The following is a 13,402-nucleotide window of genomic DNA, read 5'->3' on the forward strand; positions in this document are numbered from 1 at the left end:
TGACCACACACGCACACCCGGTTGTATGTCAATTAGCCAAATTAAGATATTAAAAGCCAACATTAAGGTTGTTGCAAATTTATTTATTAACCAGCAACTATTAGTTATCATAGAGTTTGACATTATTCATATTTTTTTCACTAGGTCTGTGTAGAGCAGTTAAAGCTTCAAATTAAGATATACAAGACTACAACTTATCAAGTTCGATTGTAGTGTAAAGTTATAACTAAAATTTTAATCAAAAGTACATTTTATTGAGTTTTTAAAGGTTTCAGTAGAGTATTTTTTAATGTTTGCAATTTAAATGTTTGGTTTGATTGTTTTTTTAGTTATGAGAATGAGGAAAAACTGTTCATATCCTTAATGTTCATACACTTTTATTTACTGTGAAGAGCAGTTAAACACAGTTTGACGTTGAATAATTTAATTACGTGCAGAGTAACAAACTCCCCATGCAGATTGGAAGAATTAATTAAAAGATAGAAAACTGTATTTATTTATTGAGTTATTTAGTCTACTTTTCAGTCATTCTGAGCAGCAAATCCTCCGTTGACCTCTAGATGGCAGCGTCTTGTTAAATAATAGCAGAGAACGACAGCTCCTCACAGAAGAAAGATGGTTTTGGTTCTGAGCTGCTGCTCTGTCAATGAACTGAGGTCAAAAAAAGAAGACATCACAATATGATGTCCACAGAACAGTCACGGTGAAGAAAACAGAATATCTGTATTGTAAATAAACGTATTTAAATAAACTATTTTTCTGATGTAAAACCTAAAAAAAACAAAAACACAACAGCAAATATTTTAAAATGTAATAATAGCCTAAGTTGGATAGAGCAGTTGGATTGTGTATAGATAGATAATTAATAAATAAATAATATCATTCCAGAACAAAAGAGGCTCCAGGGACAGTATGGTAAAACATTTCCAGTAGCTGGAAAGACAAAATTGTCCCCATGAGATCTGACTCTGTCCTCCCCTGAGACACACTGATCTAAAATAGATAGATACAGAGATATGAAGCTGGGTAGATGGATGGACAGCTGGATAGGTTGTTGTTTTTTTTTTTATATGAAACATCATGGATTAAATCAGACCTCACCGCTGTATAAGTCCTGCTGCTCTCGACTGATGAATCGTCTTCCCCGTCTTATTTTTCCACCGCTGCGTTAAAAAGCTCCCTGCAAGATCCTGGCTGCGATGTGCAGCATCAGAGCTGCAGGCGGAGATGATCTGCTCTGCATCAAACCATCATATCTGCACCAACGCTTTTACTTTAAATCTTAAATCTGCATCAGAAACCTTGTCCTCAATGCATCTGCAGAAAAGTCTTTGTGTAAGTTAGAAATTAAACTAGACAATCATCCTAAATCAAGATGTTCTGCATAGTTCATTTTGTTTTATTTTTTCCTCGACCAATAACTCTTCAGTTCTTATTGGACACAATAAACAATAAGTTGCAAAGACTGTCTCTTATTGCACTTCCACAACATTTCCAGCACTTCTCTCTGCTCCTCGTGTCAGCTCGACTTCCTCCTGAGCAGCAGCATCAGGTCCTCATGCTTTGTTATCATGACCTTCGGTGTTTCCATTAGTCTCCTGCAGTATTTAGCCTCTGTGATTTAAACGTGCGTGTACCTGTGCACACCGGAGCTGCAGAGAGGAGCCCGACCCGCTGCGTGCACGAGAGGCGAGTTAAAACTGTTTTAATGTAAACTGATGAGTGTTTTTTTTTTTTATTTCTCTTTAGTTCAAATGCACTGAGTCGCCTTCGCATTGAAGAGTTTCCATTATTAAAGCAGCAGCTCCTCAGGGTGTTTACAGCAGAGGGCAGCCCGGCTTGAGTGTGATTAGTCTACTACTCTACTGTCCTGCTAATGACCACTTGATAATTCAAACTGGGACTGTGCAGAGCAAAGAGCTGGAGAGCCACTACCACAAAAGGAAGCAGGAGACACTAATGGGATTTATTCTCCTCACTCGTTCATTCATATTGTCAGAGACTCTGGAGACATTTTGGATAAAAAGCTGCAAAATTCAACCCTGTTCTGTAAAGTTATTAAATACAACTGCTCTCTGCTGGTTTATCAATAGACTCATTGTTGGCGAAGACAAGTTTTATCTTAAAGCAATAATTTAACCACATGTTTCTTCAAAGCCTCATGATGGTGTATTAGACTATTCTTCTCTCTTCAATGTGGACGTGGCTTTAATCAATGAATACAAACACCTTAATATGAGGTGGTTTATTTCCAGATCAAATTATTTGCAAATAATCAGACTGGTCAATTGGAGAAGCTGGAATTATTGATAGAAAATTAGTTAAAGATGAATTGATTTGCATTTTGTTCTCTTCTGCCTTAAAACAATAAAAAAGAAAACTCTTATTCTCACATATTCATCCTTCATAAAAACAGCTGTTAATAAATTTCATTAAAACCCTCATTGAAATGAAAACTTGATAAGGAGAGGTGAAAAGATTCAGTCCCTGGGGGGAGCTGCCTTTACATTTAATGTCTTCTCGTGGTTGTTACTGTTTGAATTTTTATTTGAAACTTTATTTGCTTCTTCTTACTTTATTTATCATTTATTCATAGCTTACTTCTTTTGCAAAAATAATACATTGGCTATATTTTTCTTCTGTCTAATTTATCTTATGGTATTTTATCTCATCTTATACAGCAAACCAAAGTTTCCTTCATCCCACAGTAACAATGATTGAATAATGAAATGAATAATGATATGACACCTTCAGGAGAGGATTTACCTCGACTTAAGTCCATTTTTCACATGTCTACACTTTCACTTAAACGCACAATTTGTACTGTAAACTTCTTCCGTCGTGTGAGCTTAGACGAGAGCAGACGGAACGAAGGCGTTTGTCATGTTTGATTAAGAAGAACTTGCACAGACACTGTTCAACCTCCTGCGAGCAAATGAAACAGCATCTGAGTTCATCTCAACCTCGGAGCGAGTTCAGCGTGTGAGATATATTGGATGTGTTCAGGGTCACATAAACGGGCCGGTCTTGTTTTGAATTGACTTTAGACACATCCCTCAGTTCTTTTTTTCCCTCCCTCCTCTCTGTGGAACTGATGGCAGCGTGCCATACAGAAGGCTGTGTACAATGGCCCAGGTCCCATTAAATCTGCGAAAGTTCCTTCCTGAGGCAAACATTGCCAGAAATAGTAATTCTGGCCCCGAAGCTGGAGCCTTTCAGAGGGGAGCAATCATTCTGGGTGTAATAATGGAAATCATTTCATTCTCGTTCAGAGGCCTCAGATCCAGCAGAGCCGCAGTTTGAGGGGCTCATTCAGTTTTCCTCCGCCTGATAAGACTTCCTGAAAAACACACAGGCGGCAATCAGGCGACAACAATAGGCTCAGTCGGAGGCTTTAAACCTAAAGGTAGTCACTGCAGTGCCCGGCAGCGGTGCTTTGTGGCACCACAGTGAGCATGAGCCTCATAAACATTTGTGTTTTCATGTGTCTGATTAGCTTCCATGCAGTCGACTCCTCTCACTGATCAGTTAGTAAGATGTTTTACTCAATTAGTCATTTATCGTTGTCTTAAATAGGGAGTGCACTGTTAATCATGACTGGAAAATCACTTTCTTCCTTTCTTCTGTTATAAAACCTTTAAAATGAAAGATAGGATGTTTAATGGTGGAAGATGGATTCCTTATAATTACATGTACACTCCACACAATGTAGAGATACTTTGAAACCATGAACTAAAAACGATTGAAAACATATTTGGAGTTAAATGTGCTTTAAATATCAAAATAAAAGTAATTATTTTGCTGAAAAAGGTCCCTGGTTCCTGAACCAAGGGCGTGGGCCTTTTCGAGGGGTCACAACATCAATCCAAGAGGTCATGAGATGTATAATGAGAAAGGAAACAAGGCGGCCAAAACAATTTATCACTTTTATTTGGCTTTTTGATTGATTAAGTTTGGCTTTTGTGTGAACTATTGTTAATCAAATGAAACCAAATGAAGCGTTTGAAGAAACCGCTGCAGCCTCATGAATAACGAGGATCCCCAGCTACAGACTGATCACAAGCCAAGAAGATTACATAGGAAACACCAGTTCGATCTTTAACGATGCATCATATTTTATAAGATCACCATATGTTTTGTTCATGTAAAGTTTTAACCTGGAACGCAAGTGGTAACTGACTGTCATATAAACGCACTGTAGTGAAAAGCACAGCGTTTCCCATTAAGATGGAGGAGAAGTATAGAATAACATAAAGAAGAACCTCAGAATTGTTTTTAAATATGGTACTTCAATAAATATACTTTCATCTCTGTGTTATTGTCTATGACGATGCTATTTTACAAAGGGACAATATACTGGAAATATACTGGAAAAAAACAAGTAAAATACTATATATTTACCTTAGAAATATGAATATCCTGCTGTATCAGAGAAAGAGCATCAAATTTTTTTAAGTATTAAGATTGACTGTTTTCTGTTGCTGAAAACTGGTTCGACTCCTCCATTGGTTGAACCAGAGGCAGGAATCCCTGGCACTGGGCAGGAATCCCACTCACCACCGTTTATACAGCTCCACAGAGAACTGGGTCTGGAAACTGGAAATAAAGGTGAAGAACGGTATCCAGCAGGACTCGTGGCTGCAAAAGTAATAATTCATTTTTACAGGTGATTAGAGCATCGAAATGTGCCTTTTTTACAATATTCAATTTTCAGACCTGTGCCTTTAAAATGGTTTTAATAGGTCGACGCCTGAGGAGAGTTTCAGATGTGTTTAACACAGCTGGACTGATGCTGCAAGTTTCAAAGCAAGAACGTATATTTCAAAAAGCTGCTGGTTCCATTGAAAACACTTTATATATTAAAGGTTGCAAATAAAACTACACGTGGGGAGAAGAAAGACCCTTGATTCTTCTGGATCAATGCCTGGATACTGGTGAGAGCAATGTCTGTAAACTGGTGTTTTCAAGTGCAGACACTTGATAAATAGTCCAAATGTCTGCAGAGAAATTATCTCCAATCTGTTAGAACTTTTCCAGCACTTTTTTATTTTTCAGAAAGGTAAATACTGTGCACATAAAAATTTCCTGCCCTCTTCATTCTCTTAATCCCTAATCCATTATATATAAATAATAATACTTTTAGGCAGGATACTAAACAATATTTGCATTAATTTTTTTTAATCTGTGGCATATGATGGTGACGCAAAAATAATGTGTGTTGTGTAATTTAAATATCAAGTGCATGTTTTGGGCAAACAGAATAAATTCCACAAGCAAAGCATACACAGTGATACACATGCTCTGAAAACACATTTTACATATGAACCATTTTCCTCTCGTCTTATAAAGCAGGTCCTATTTTTAGTGTATATATGTGAGTTTTATACAAGAGCTGAGGAAGTAAATATCCTTTGACGGTGCTGTGATATGAGCTGAGGTGAGTTGATCCTGTCAGTCTCTCTGTGTTTGACATCTCCTGCGTGTAAACTCTGATCTGAGGTTATTGTGTGAACGTTTCCCTCTGAAAAGCTCATCAGCACCTGAAATAACCAGGAGGCCTGCTGCGTCCTGCACATCCTCTTCCCTGGATTGTTTTGACTGCGTGATGGAGGGCAAACGCTTTTTTTTTTTTTTTTTTAAAGAAATACAAAAAACAAAAAAAATTGCTTTGCTAAATTTAAACCCGGAAAAGTGTCACTCGAAAACAGCGTGATAGGAGCGTCCAAAGATAGGAGGCGGTCAGGGTCATCGGCCTCGTCCGGCCGCATGAATCACCAGTAAATGAAGGAGGACTCACTTCACAGGCCATTGTTCCCAGTAACGTGTGCGTGTGTGTGTGTGTGTGTGAGAGAGAGAGAGAGCGTGTGTGTGTGTGTGTTTGTGTGTATGGTTGTATGGTTGTGTGCGTGTCTGTGTGTGTGAGAGAGAGAAAGAGAGAGCTTGTGTGTGTTTGTAAATGAGTGAGACAGAGAGTGTGTGTGTGTTTGTGCATGTATGTGTTTGTGTTTGTGTGTGTGTCGGTGTGAGTGGGAGCGTGTGTGTTTGTGAGATGTTTCATTTTTTACTGATAGTTAGAATATAAAAGTGTTTCATATTCATAAATAAGATTATTTATAAACCATAAAAATATATAATTAAGTATATCTTTTTTATTTTTCAGTGCTTTATTTGACAGGTCAGAGTGGTGACAGGGGGCAAAGAGACTGAGCTGTTCTCTCACGTTGCAGAAATTAAAACTCTCGTTCAGGGTCATTTGTTCCAAATAAAGACGCAGCAGAGGGAGAATAAAAGATTTTACTATTTAAATCCTCGATTCTAAAAACGCTCCCACTGTCCAGGGGCCCGACGTGTGAATCTTGAGGGGCCCTGCGGATGAAGTATCGCCTCTGAAGTTAATTGTGTTTTGGTTTTGCAGGGGGAATAGATTTCCTGTGTTTATTATGAGCATGGGGACGGATTTGCGTCACCGTGCAACTTGCAGGTCGAGATAAAGTTGCACAAATATTGAAGAAGGGAAGTTCTAACAGTCATTATGAAGTCTCGCCTCCCTCCTGCGCCGGAAGAAATAAGGATTTCTGCTGCATCCTAAAATACTAAAACAGCTTCTATTTCGGGGGCGAGTCTTGCAGGAATATCCGCTGATTTAAGGCGAATCAGGGAGCATCAATAACAGGATGAGTGCGGCCAGAGCACGCTCAGGGTTACACGTCAGTTTTATTCGGTTAATTATTACGTTTTATTTCAATTTTATAACTTTGTGTGCGTCCTTTTTTTAATTTTTGCAGGATTTATTTGTTGCAAACTGACAGATTTAAAATTGCTTTAAAATAATTATCCAATCTAATGAATGTAGTAGTAGAAAACAATTTGTTTTAAGTGATAGAAATTGTAATGAGAGTTCATGCGTATTGTGGCTGTTCAGTGCGCGTAAAAATAGGAGTTTCTCTGTAAGTGATCAATCCATCATCTCAGGATCAAAATTGCCTCGAAGTGTCCCCGGTCGTGCGTGTGTCTCTGTGTGTGCGTGTGTGTGTGTGTGTGTGTGTGTGCGTGTGTACGTGTGTGTAGGGGTCACACATCACCCAAACTCGCAGGGGTAATCATCCATTGGTGCAGAGAGCAACCAATCAGTGTCAGCGGAGGAACTTCGGAGCGCAGCAGCAGGGTCAGGATCTCAGAGTTGGGAGAGCGATTTTGGCACTGACGCAAAGAGGACGTCCATCTCTCCTGCTCCACACGCCAGCCCTGGGTTTTTTATACATGCATGCGCTTTTATTCTCTCCTCCGACAAACAGAAAGACGTGTTAGAGAGTTCGGGATGTACACGGCCGGGCTCAACCCGTTTTACGCGTCAAACTTCAGCCTGTGGTCCGCGTACTGCGCGGGGGGCTTCGCTGTGGATACGATCAAGAAGCCGTCGTTTTGCATCGCAGACATCTTGCAGGCTGGAGATGCGGAGAACCTCCCGGGGTCGTCGGCCCTGGTGGTGCACATGGGACACCACCACCACCACCACCGGGCCCAGCAGGGGCACTCCGGCGGCTCTCCGCTGCGTCCCTCCCCGGTGGCGCCGGAGCCGTACGGTGCGCGGATGAGTCCGGCGTCTCCGTACCACAGACACGGACTACAGTTGACCACAGTGTCCAGAACTGCGTTTACCTCCCAGCAAGGTCCTCCGCCGTCCAGCAAAGACCTCAAATTCGGAATTGATCGGATATTGTCGACGGACTTTGACCCAAAAGGAAAAGAAAAGTTGTCGCTAAGAGGTGAGCACAGATCTTTTATTACCCTCAGACTTTCCAAAACAGTTAGGTGGTGTTTGTGTGGAGAGGCTCCTTGTGATGTCATCCACAGAAAACAATCACCAGGGATGTGTTTATACCCTTAGAATACTTTTTAATCATGTGATGTAAGTAGAAAAGAAAAAGTTATGTCCAAAGCTTAGAAACTGAAAACCTCGAACCAGAGGCAGCTGTTAACTTTGCACAAACTCCTCTTGATAACACTGACAGACTTGTTCACACACTAGTTAATGCGCCTCATAAGCTGCACTTTAAAGAATCCTGTGGGGAAATCCTCTCCTCTCTTGCCCCTTCCACAGAGAGGTCAGAGGTCAGGTTCAGCTCCACACAGCAGCAGTGTAGCTGAACTTTGCTCAAAAGCACTCCAGCAAGAAAACCCTGCAGGCTGATGTTAAAACCCACAGTCTCCTTACACATCTACAGTTGCCCCAGTGAAGAGCCGAGTCAGTGATAGTGTGCCTGTGTGTCACTGCGATAACTGTCTCCTGACTGAAGCCCATCATCTCTCGCTCTGTGACAGATCTCACGTCCATCGTTAGCTTGAACCGTCAGTCAGGGATCCACATCCCCGTTCAGCCTCCGGCCAGCCAGTACTTCTCCTCCATAGACCCCGGGATGAGCGACGCGTCCTCCATGATGAGTTCACTAGGCAGCAGCAGCAGCAGCAGACACTCAGGCCAGCATCAGTTTCAGGACACCTTCCCAGGTAGTCCACACATGCATAGGACTGTTAACAGACAGGAGACATGCTCTCATGTTGGAGGTGTGAGTGCACCTGCAGATGATGTAGCTCCGCTTTCTGGAACTGGCGTGTTTTGACCTCATGTCCTCCTCGTGTCGTCTCTACAGGTCCCTACGCCGTCCTCACGAAAGACACAATGCCACAGACGTACAAGAGGAAAAGGTCGTGGTCGAGGGCCGTGTTTTCAAACCTGCAGAGGAAAGGACTGGAGAAGAGGTTTGAGATTCAGAAGTACGTCACCAAGCCGGACAGAAAGCAGCTGGCTGCGATGCTCGGCCTCACGGACGCTCAGGTAAGAACAAACCTTGACTCCTACCCGTGGATTATGAAGCTATAGGTGTCGGCCTCGATCCTACCTGTGGATTAAATGTTGCAATAATAATACATTTTTTAAATAAACTACATCTTACCTACAGAAAGGGTTTAGAGAGGCAGTAAAATATGCTCTTCTTGAACACAGAGCTGCAAAATAAACTGCAAAATCAATATTAATTAATACATTTCTATACAATATGTTGTCAGCTCATTTAAACAACTCTATTTTTGGAATTTGTTTGGTTTAATGGAGTTTTATTGTAGTTTTGAACACGGCCAAATAAACAACAAAAAAATAAAACCACAGGGCTGCAGCCAAGATTTTAGGAACAGGCCTACTGGGGTTATATGCCCCCCCCCCCCCCTTAACTCCTCATAATTTCCCAGATTTTCTTATCATTTCAAACTTTGTCATATTTACTAACTCTGTATTTTTGATCAATAAACATAATTTTATGCTAATCTTAAATTCTGCTCGTGGTGGGTCAGGTTTAAACATCATGTGTAAGTCAGACACAGGCAGGCTGCTTAAACTCATACGTACCCAGGGAAATAGAGGGGGGGGGACATGACCTTCGTGTCCTTAAGGGTGTAGCTACAGTCCTGACGGGTGAAGTGACAGCAGTGGATGTTAAGTGAGAAGTTCACCTCTGTGTTTGGATCTGCAGCCTCATCTCAGCAGCTACACACACACCCAGAGGATATGATTTGTACAAGCAAAACACACAATTGTATAGATTCAACCAGGACAGAAATCTAAATCTAGAATAAAGAATGAATAAGAGCGGATAAAAGATATTAGAGCTATTGTCTGAGGCTTTTAAAGGCATATGTCACCATGCATGGATGGTGCAACTTGATTGTCTGAGCAGCAAGGGTCAGCTCTCCCCCTCATCTTGAGCAATGAGCCAGCAGCTCTTGTTTACATCTCGTAAACTGTCACTTCATTTTACCAGGAAACGTGTCGCCAATAACGTCATAGCTGAAAACTGAACTTCTCAAATTTAATTATGAATTATTACCATGTTAGTTAAAGCATTAAACTCATTCTTAAATCACTTTGCTGTTGTGTTTACGTGTTTAATAAATTGTATTGCACTGTTTATGCTGCTGTTTTGTTTTCCATGCAAAATAGGGTTCACATCTCATAAATAAAAGTTAGATACAAAATATTGAAAGGGCACTTTTAGCTTTTGGTGGAAGTTTATATAGAGTGTGAAACTTTTTATAATTACAATTCAAATTGAAGTTTTAGAAGCATTGTGACCAGTTTGTTTTTATTATAAGTCCAATATATTTGACTGGAAAACAAAGCAGGATTCGAGGGAAATTAAATGCATGGACCTGCAGCTGAACGCCACTGAATTGATGTCTGAATGTGCACAGAACAAAACGGTTGTGTGTGTGATGTGCGTCTGCAGGTGAAGGTGTGGTTCCAGAACAGGCGGATGAAGTGGAGACACTCCAAAGAGGCCCAGGCGCAGAAGGACAAGGAGAAGGACGAGAAGCCGGAGAAGGGCGCGTCGGAGGCGGGCAGCAGGGAGCCCAAAGAGCCGGAGGAGTCCGAGTGTGAGAGCGTTGAGGGCCGGAGCGAGTGCGACTCGGACGAGGCCCCGGAGGAGGAGAACTCCGACGGACACTTGGACGCTTCCGAGCTCCATAAAACCAGCGTGATCATCAGCGGAGGCGCGCCGGCCTGCAGCGCCCCGGCGGCGGCCACGGCCACAGACACAGCGGCCTCCTCTCAGGTGCTAATATGAAGCCTGGAGGTTTTTAAAGTGATGGACAAAGACATAAAGGGTTTTGATTATTATTATTATTATTATTGCGAGAGAAGAACGACAGTGATGATAAAAAAAACAAACATAAACAAACACACCCAGGCCTGCGCGTTTAAATCCTGTGAACCAGAGGAGTCAACCTGTATCGTTATTTAACGTGACTCATTATTTTAACCCACACACGAGGAAAATAGTCCAAATTCATTTGTTCATTTTTATTAGATGTTATCTTCATTGTTTGTTATTTTCTCTGTGAGACTAAACCCACAGATTAGTTCGGTCCATCAGATTTCTGTGTCTCCTCATGTGAAGGAAAAGAAAATGTGCTGTTGTGAATTTTACTTTTTAGGTTATGAGCCACTTTGTTTCACGTTATTAATGAAATCTCAGAGCTTCACATCGGCAGTGTTCATGTACCCTGTTTGTTTTTGGTCTGGATATACAGTATATTGTGTTATTTTGTTAATAATAATTTGCACTGAAAATATTGTAAATAAAATATTTCTTACTTTGAAAATCGTTATTATTATTATTGTTATTCATAGTAGCATGTCTATCAAAATTATAATTGTTGTTGTTGGTATAAAGACAATAATTCATTTTATTTATGGTCGCCTTTCAAAACACTCAACACCTCACTCATTTAATTTAAAACAGCAGTATCAGGATATCAATAAAAACAAATTACAATTATAGATCAACAAATAAGAACTATCTAATAAAATATGTAAAAGTATGCCTCTTTGATGTAAGCCTTCTCTAAATTTGCAAGTCACTAACTCATGATGATTGAGTATAATATAAGCAAGGTATTAAAATATCCACTTTAAAAAAATTTATTTAATTTGAAACGGGTTATCTTTATTTTATTTTTACATTTAAAATGGAATAAAAAGAGCCAGCAGCCATTAAAATCCGACCCAAATAGGAAATCAAGATGTTGCATATGACCATAAAACAAAACAAATGGATAAAAGCAGCCGCTCACCAAAACGACTGGTTTCATCCACAAAGGCAAATAAACACAAATCATTTGCAGATTCATAAATCCCAGGATTCTCCTGCAGGACTCTGGTTTGAATCCTCTTTTGTTTAATCTTTGTCTGTGAACTTAAACCCATTATTGTTTTGATCACTGAAGACAAAGTAAATACAATCAACAGACAAGTCGTCCAAATCGTTGCCTCCATGATGAATGTCAATGTCTTCAGCTCTTTTCCCATCAGCACATTCATTTCTCCCGAGGACGCTGCAGTTCTGGCACAGAGAGCGAGAGAATAAGAAGAAGAAGAACAAGAAGGAGGAGATGAAGAGGGTAGTTTATAGTCTGTATACATTTGCTGGCTCCAGATAGCACAGACGACCCGGATGGGTATAATTTATGTATCCAGACAAAGATACAATCAACATCTCCTCCGTTTATAGTGCTGCTCATAACCTCCCTCTCCGGTCATTTTTCCAAGCTCTGATATTCCACATCACTTTGTCTTTTCTGAGGTTATGAGTAACACGGAAATCAGGATGCTGCAGTGTTGAAAGTGTCATTTTCAATCAGCCTTATCTGGACAGTGAATGGTGTCAGCTCAGAGATGACCAGATAGGAGGAATCCACTTTGTACCAAACTCACATGTGCAGCATAACAAAAGCTGCTTAAGGATGTTTAATGACATGATGTCATGACACACTCCCTCCCTTTGCATTAGCTCTATATGTGTGTGTGTGTCTGTGAGAGTAATTCTAATTTACAAGTCCTCCATAAATCTGGAATAACACTCACATGGCTTTTCTTCAAGGCCAAATTTCTCACAGTTTTTTTAAAAACTTTAATCAATATTTATTCCCACGTAATCATTATAACTGTTAAACTTGTTGCACTGTGTAAAGTATATTTGGTGCAAAATAAATCACTGACGTTTCCAGAAAATTCCTCCGGCGCGCGGACAACATAGAGATTGTGCGAGATAAGTCTGAGTGCAGTAATATATGTTAATGTGTTTGTATGTGTTTATTCAAGAGCTCCAATGACCTTGTAGAGAATTTGATGAATCATATTTGAGTTAGTCTGTCACTCTAAGCTTTTATACACCACGCCTGCCTCGGCTATTAAGAGGTTTGTTGATGGAAAAATAAGCCTGATGGAAAACAAGCTGAGAGCAGCTCTCACTGAAACACGCGGGCCATTTACTGAAGTCACAGCAGCGCCACCGCACTGTAAAGAGACTCAGAGTCCTGCGTTCAAAGTGTTACTTTATGTACATAACTAAGTAAAAGTTCTCTGTATGCAGACCTGGTCCTGTCAGCAGGGCCGTACTCAAGATATTAGAAATACAGAGTGCGTGAATATTTCATCGTGAACCAGACAACTAAGAGGGAGTTTATTAATTGGTCAGACAAAATGTATGTCTCTACTTTGTTTGAAACAGGTACCTTCTATTTAATTTAATTTTTATATCGATTACAATTTCTACATTAATTCTTAGGTCTAAATGCTGTGATATTGTTTCAATAAACTTCCATCTATTGGTCCTGTTGTTGTCAAAGTTAGTTTTAGTTCTGTGTGTCAGTGTCAGGAAATGGTGGAAACTCACATACTCAAGTAGCCCAATGTACTTACAGCTTTAAATGACTCTATAGTAATTCCCTTTATTACATATTTTCACTTACTGTCAGAAACACATATTTTACTCCGACCAAACTCATAGACTTACTAGTTACTTTGTATAAAGTATAGAAATGTGATATATTATTAATGATTAAACTA

The 13,402-nt window shown here is 40.2% G+C and overlaps 1 protein-coding gene across 2 annotated transcripts; it reads left to right on the plus strand.

Annotated features, from left to right (window-relative positions):
• Positions 1–7,074: 7,074 nt before the first annotated feature.
• Positions 7,075–11,157, plus strand: hlx1 (H2.0-like homeo box 1 (Drosophila)). Of its 2 annotated transcripts, XM_061091261.1 has the most exons (4): positions 7,076–7,766; positions 8,323–8,508; positions 8,652–8,836; positions 10,281–11,157. In XM_061091261.1, exons 1-4 carry the CDS (start codon positions 7,265–7,267, stop codon positions 10,617–10,619), a joined length of 1,212 nt encoding a protein of 403 aa, XP_060947244.1. In that variant the 5' UTR covers positions 7,076–7,264; the 3' UTR covers positions 10,620–11,157. The 2 variants fall into 2 exon arrangements, with proteins under 2 accessions (XP_060947245.1, XP_060947244.1); XM_061091262.1 differs by lacking the exon at positions 8,323–8,508 and having other exon boundaries at positions 7,075–7,766.
• The last annotated feature ends 2,245 nt before the right edge of the window (positions 11,158–13,402 follow it).

This window comes from Limanda limanda, chromosome 18 (genome assembly GCF_963576545.1).
Source record: "Limanda limanda chromosome 18, fLimLim1.1, whole genome shotgun sequence".
In the NCBI taxonomy this organism is placed as follows: Eukaryota; Metazoa; Chordata; class Actinopteri; order Pleuronectiformes; family Pleuronectidae; genus Limanda; species Limanda limanda.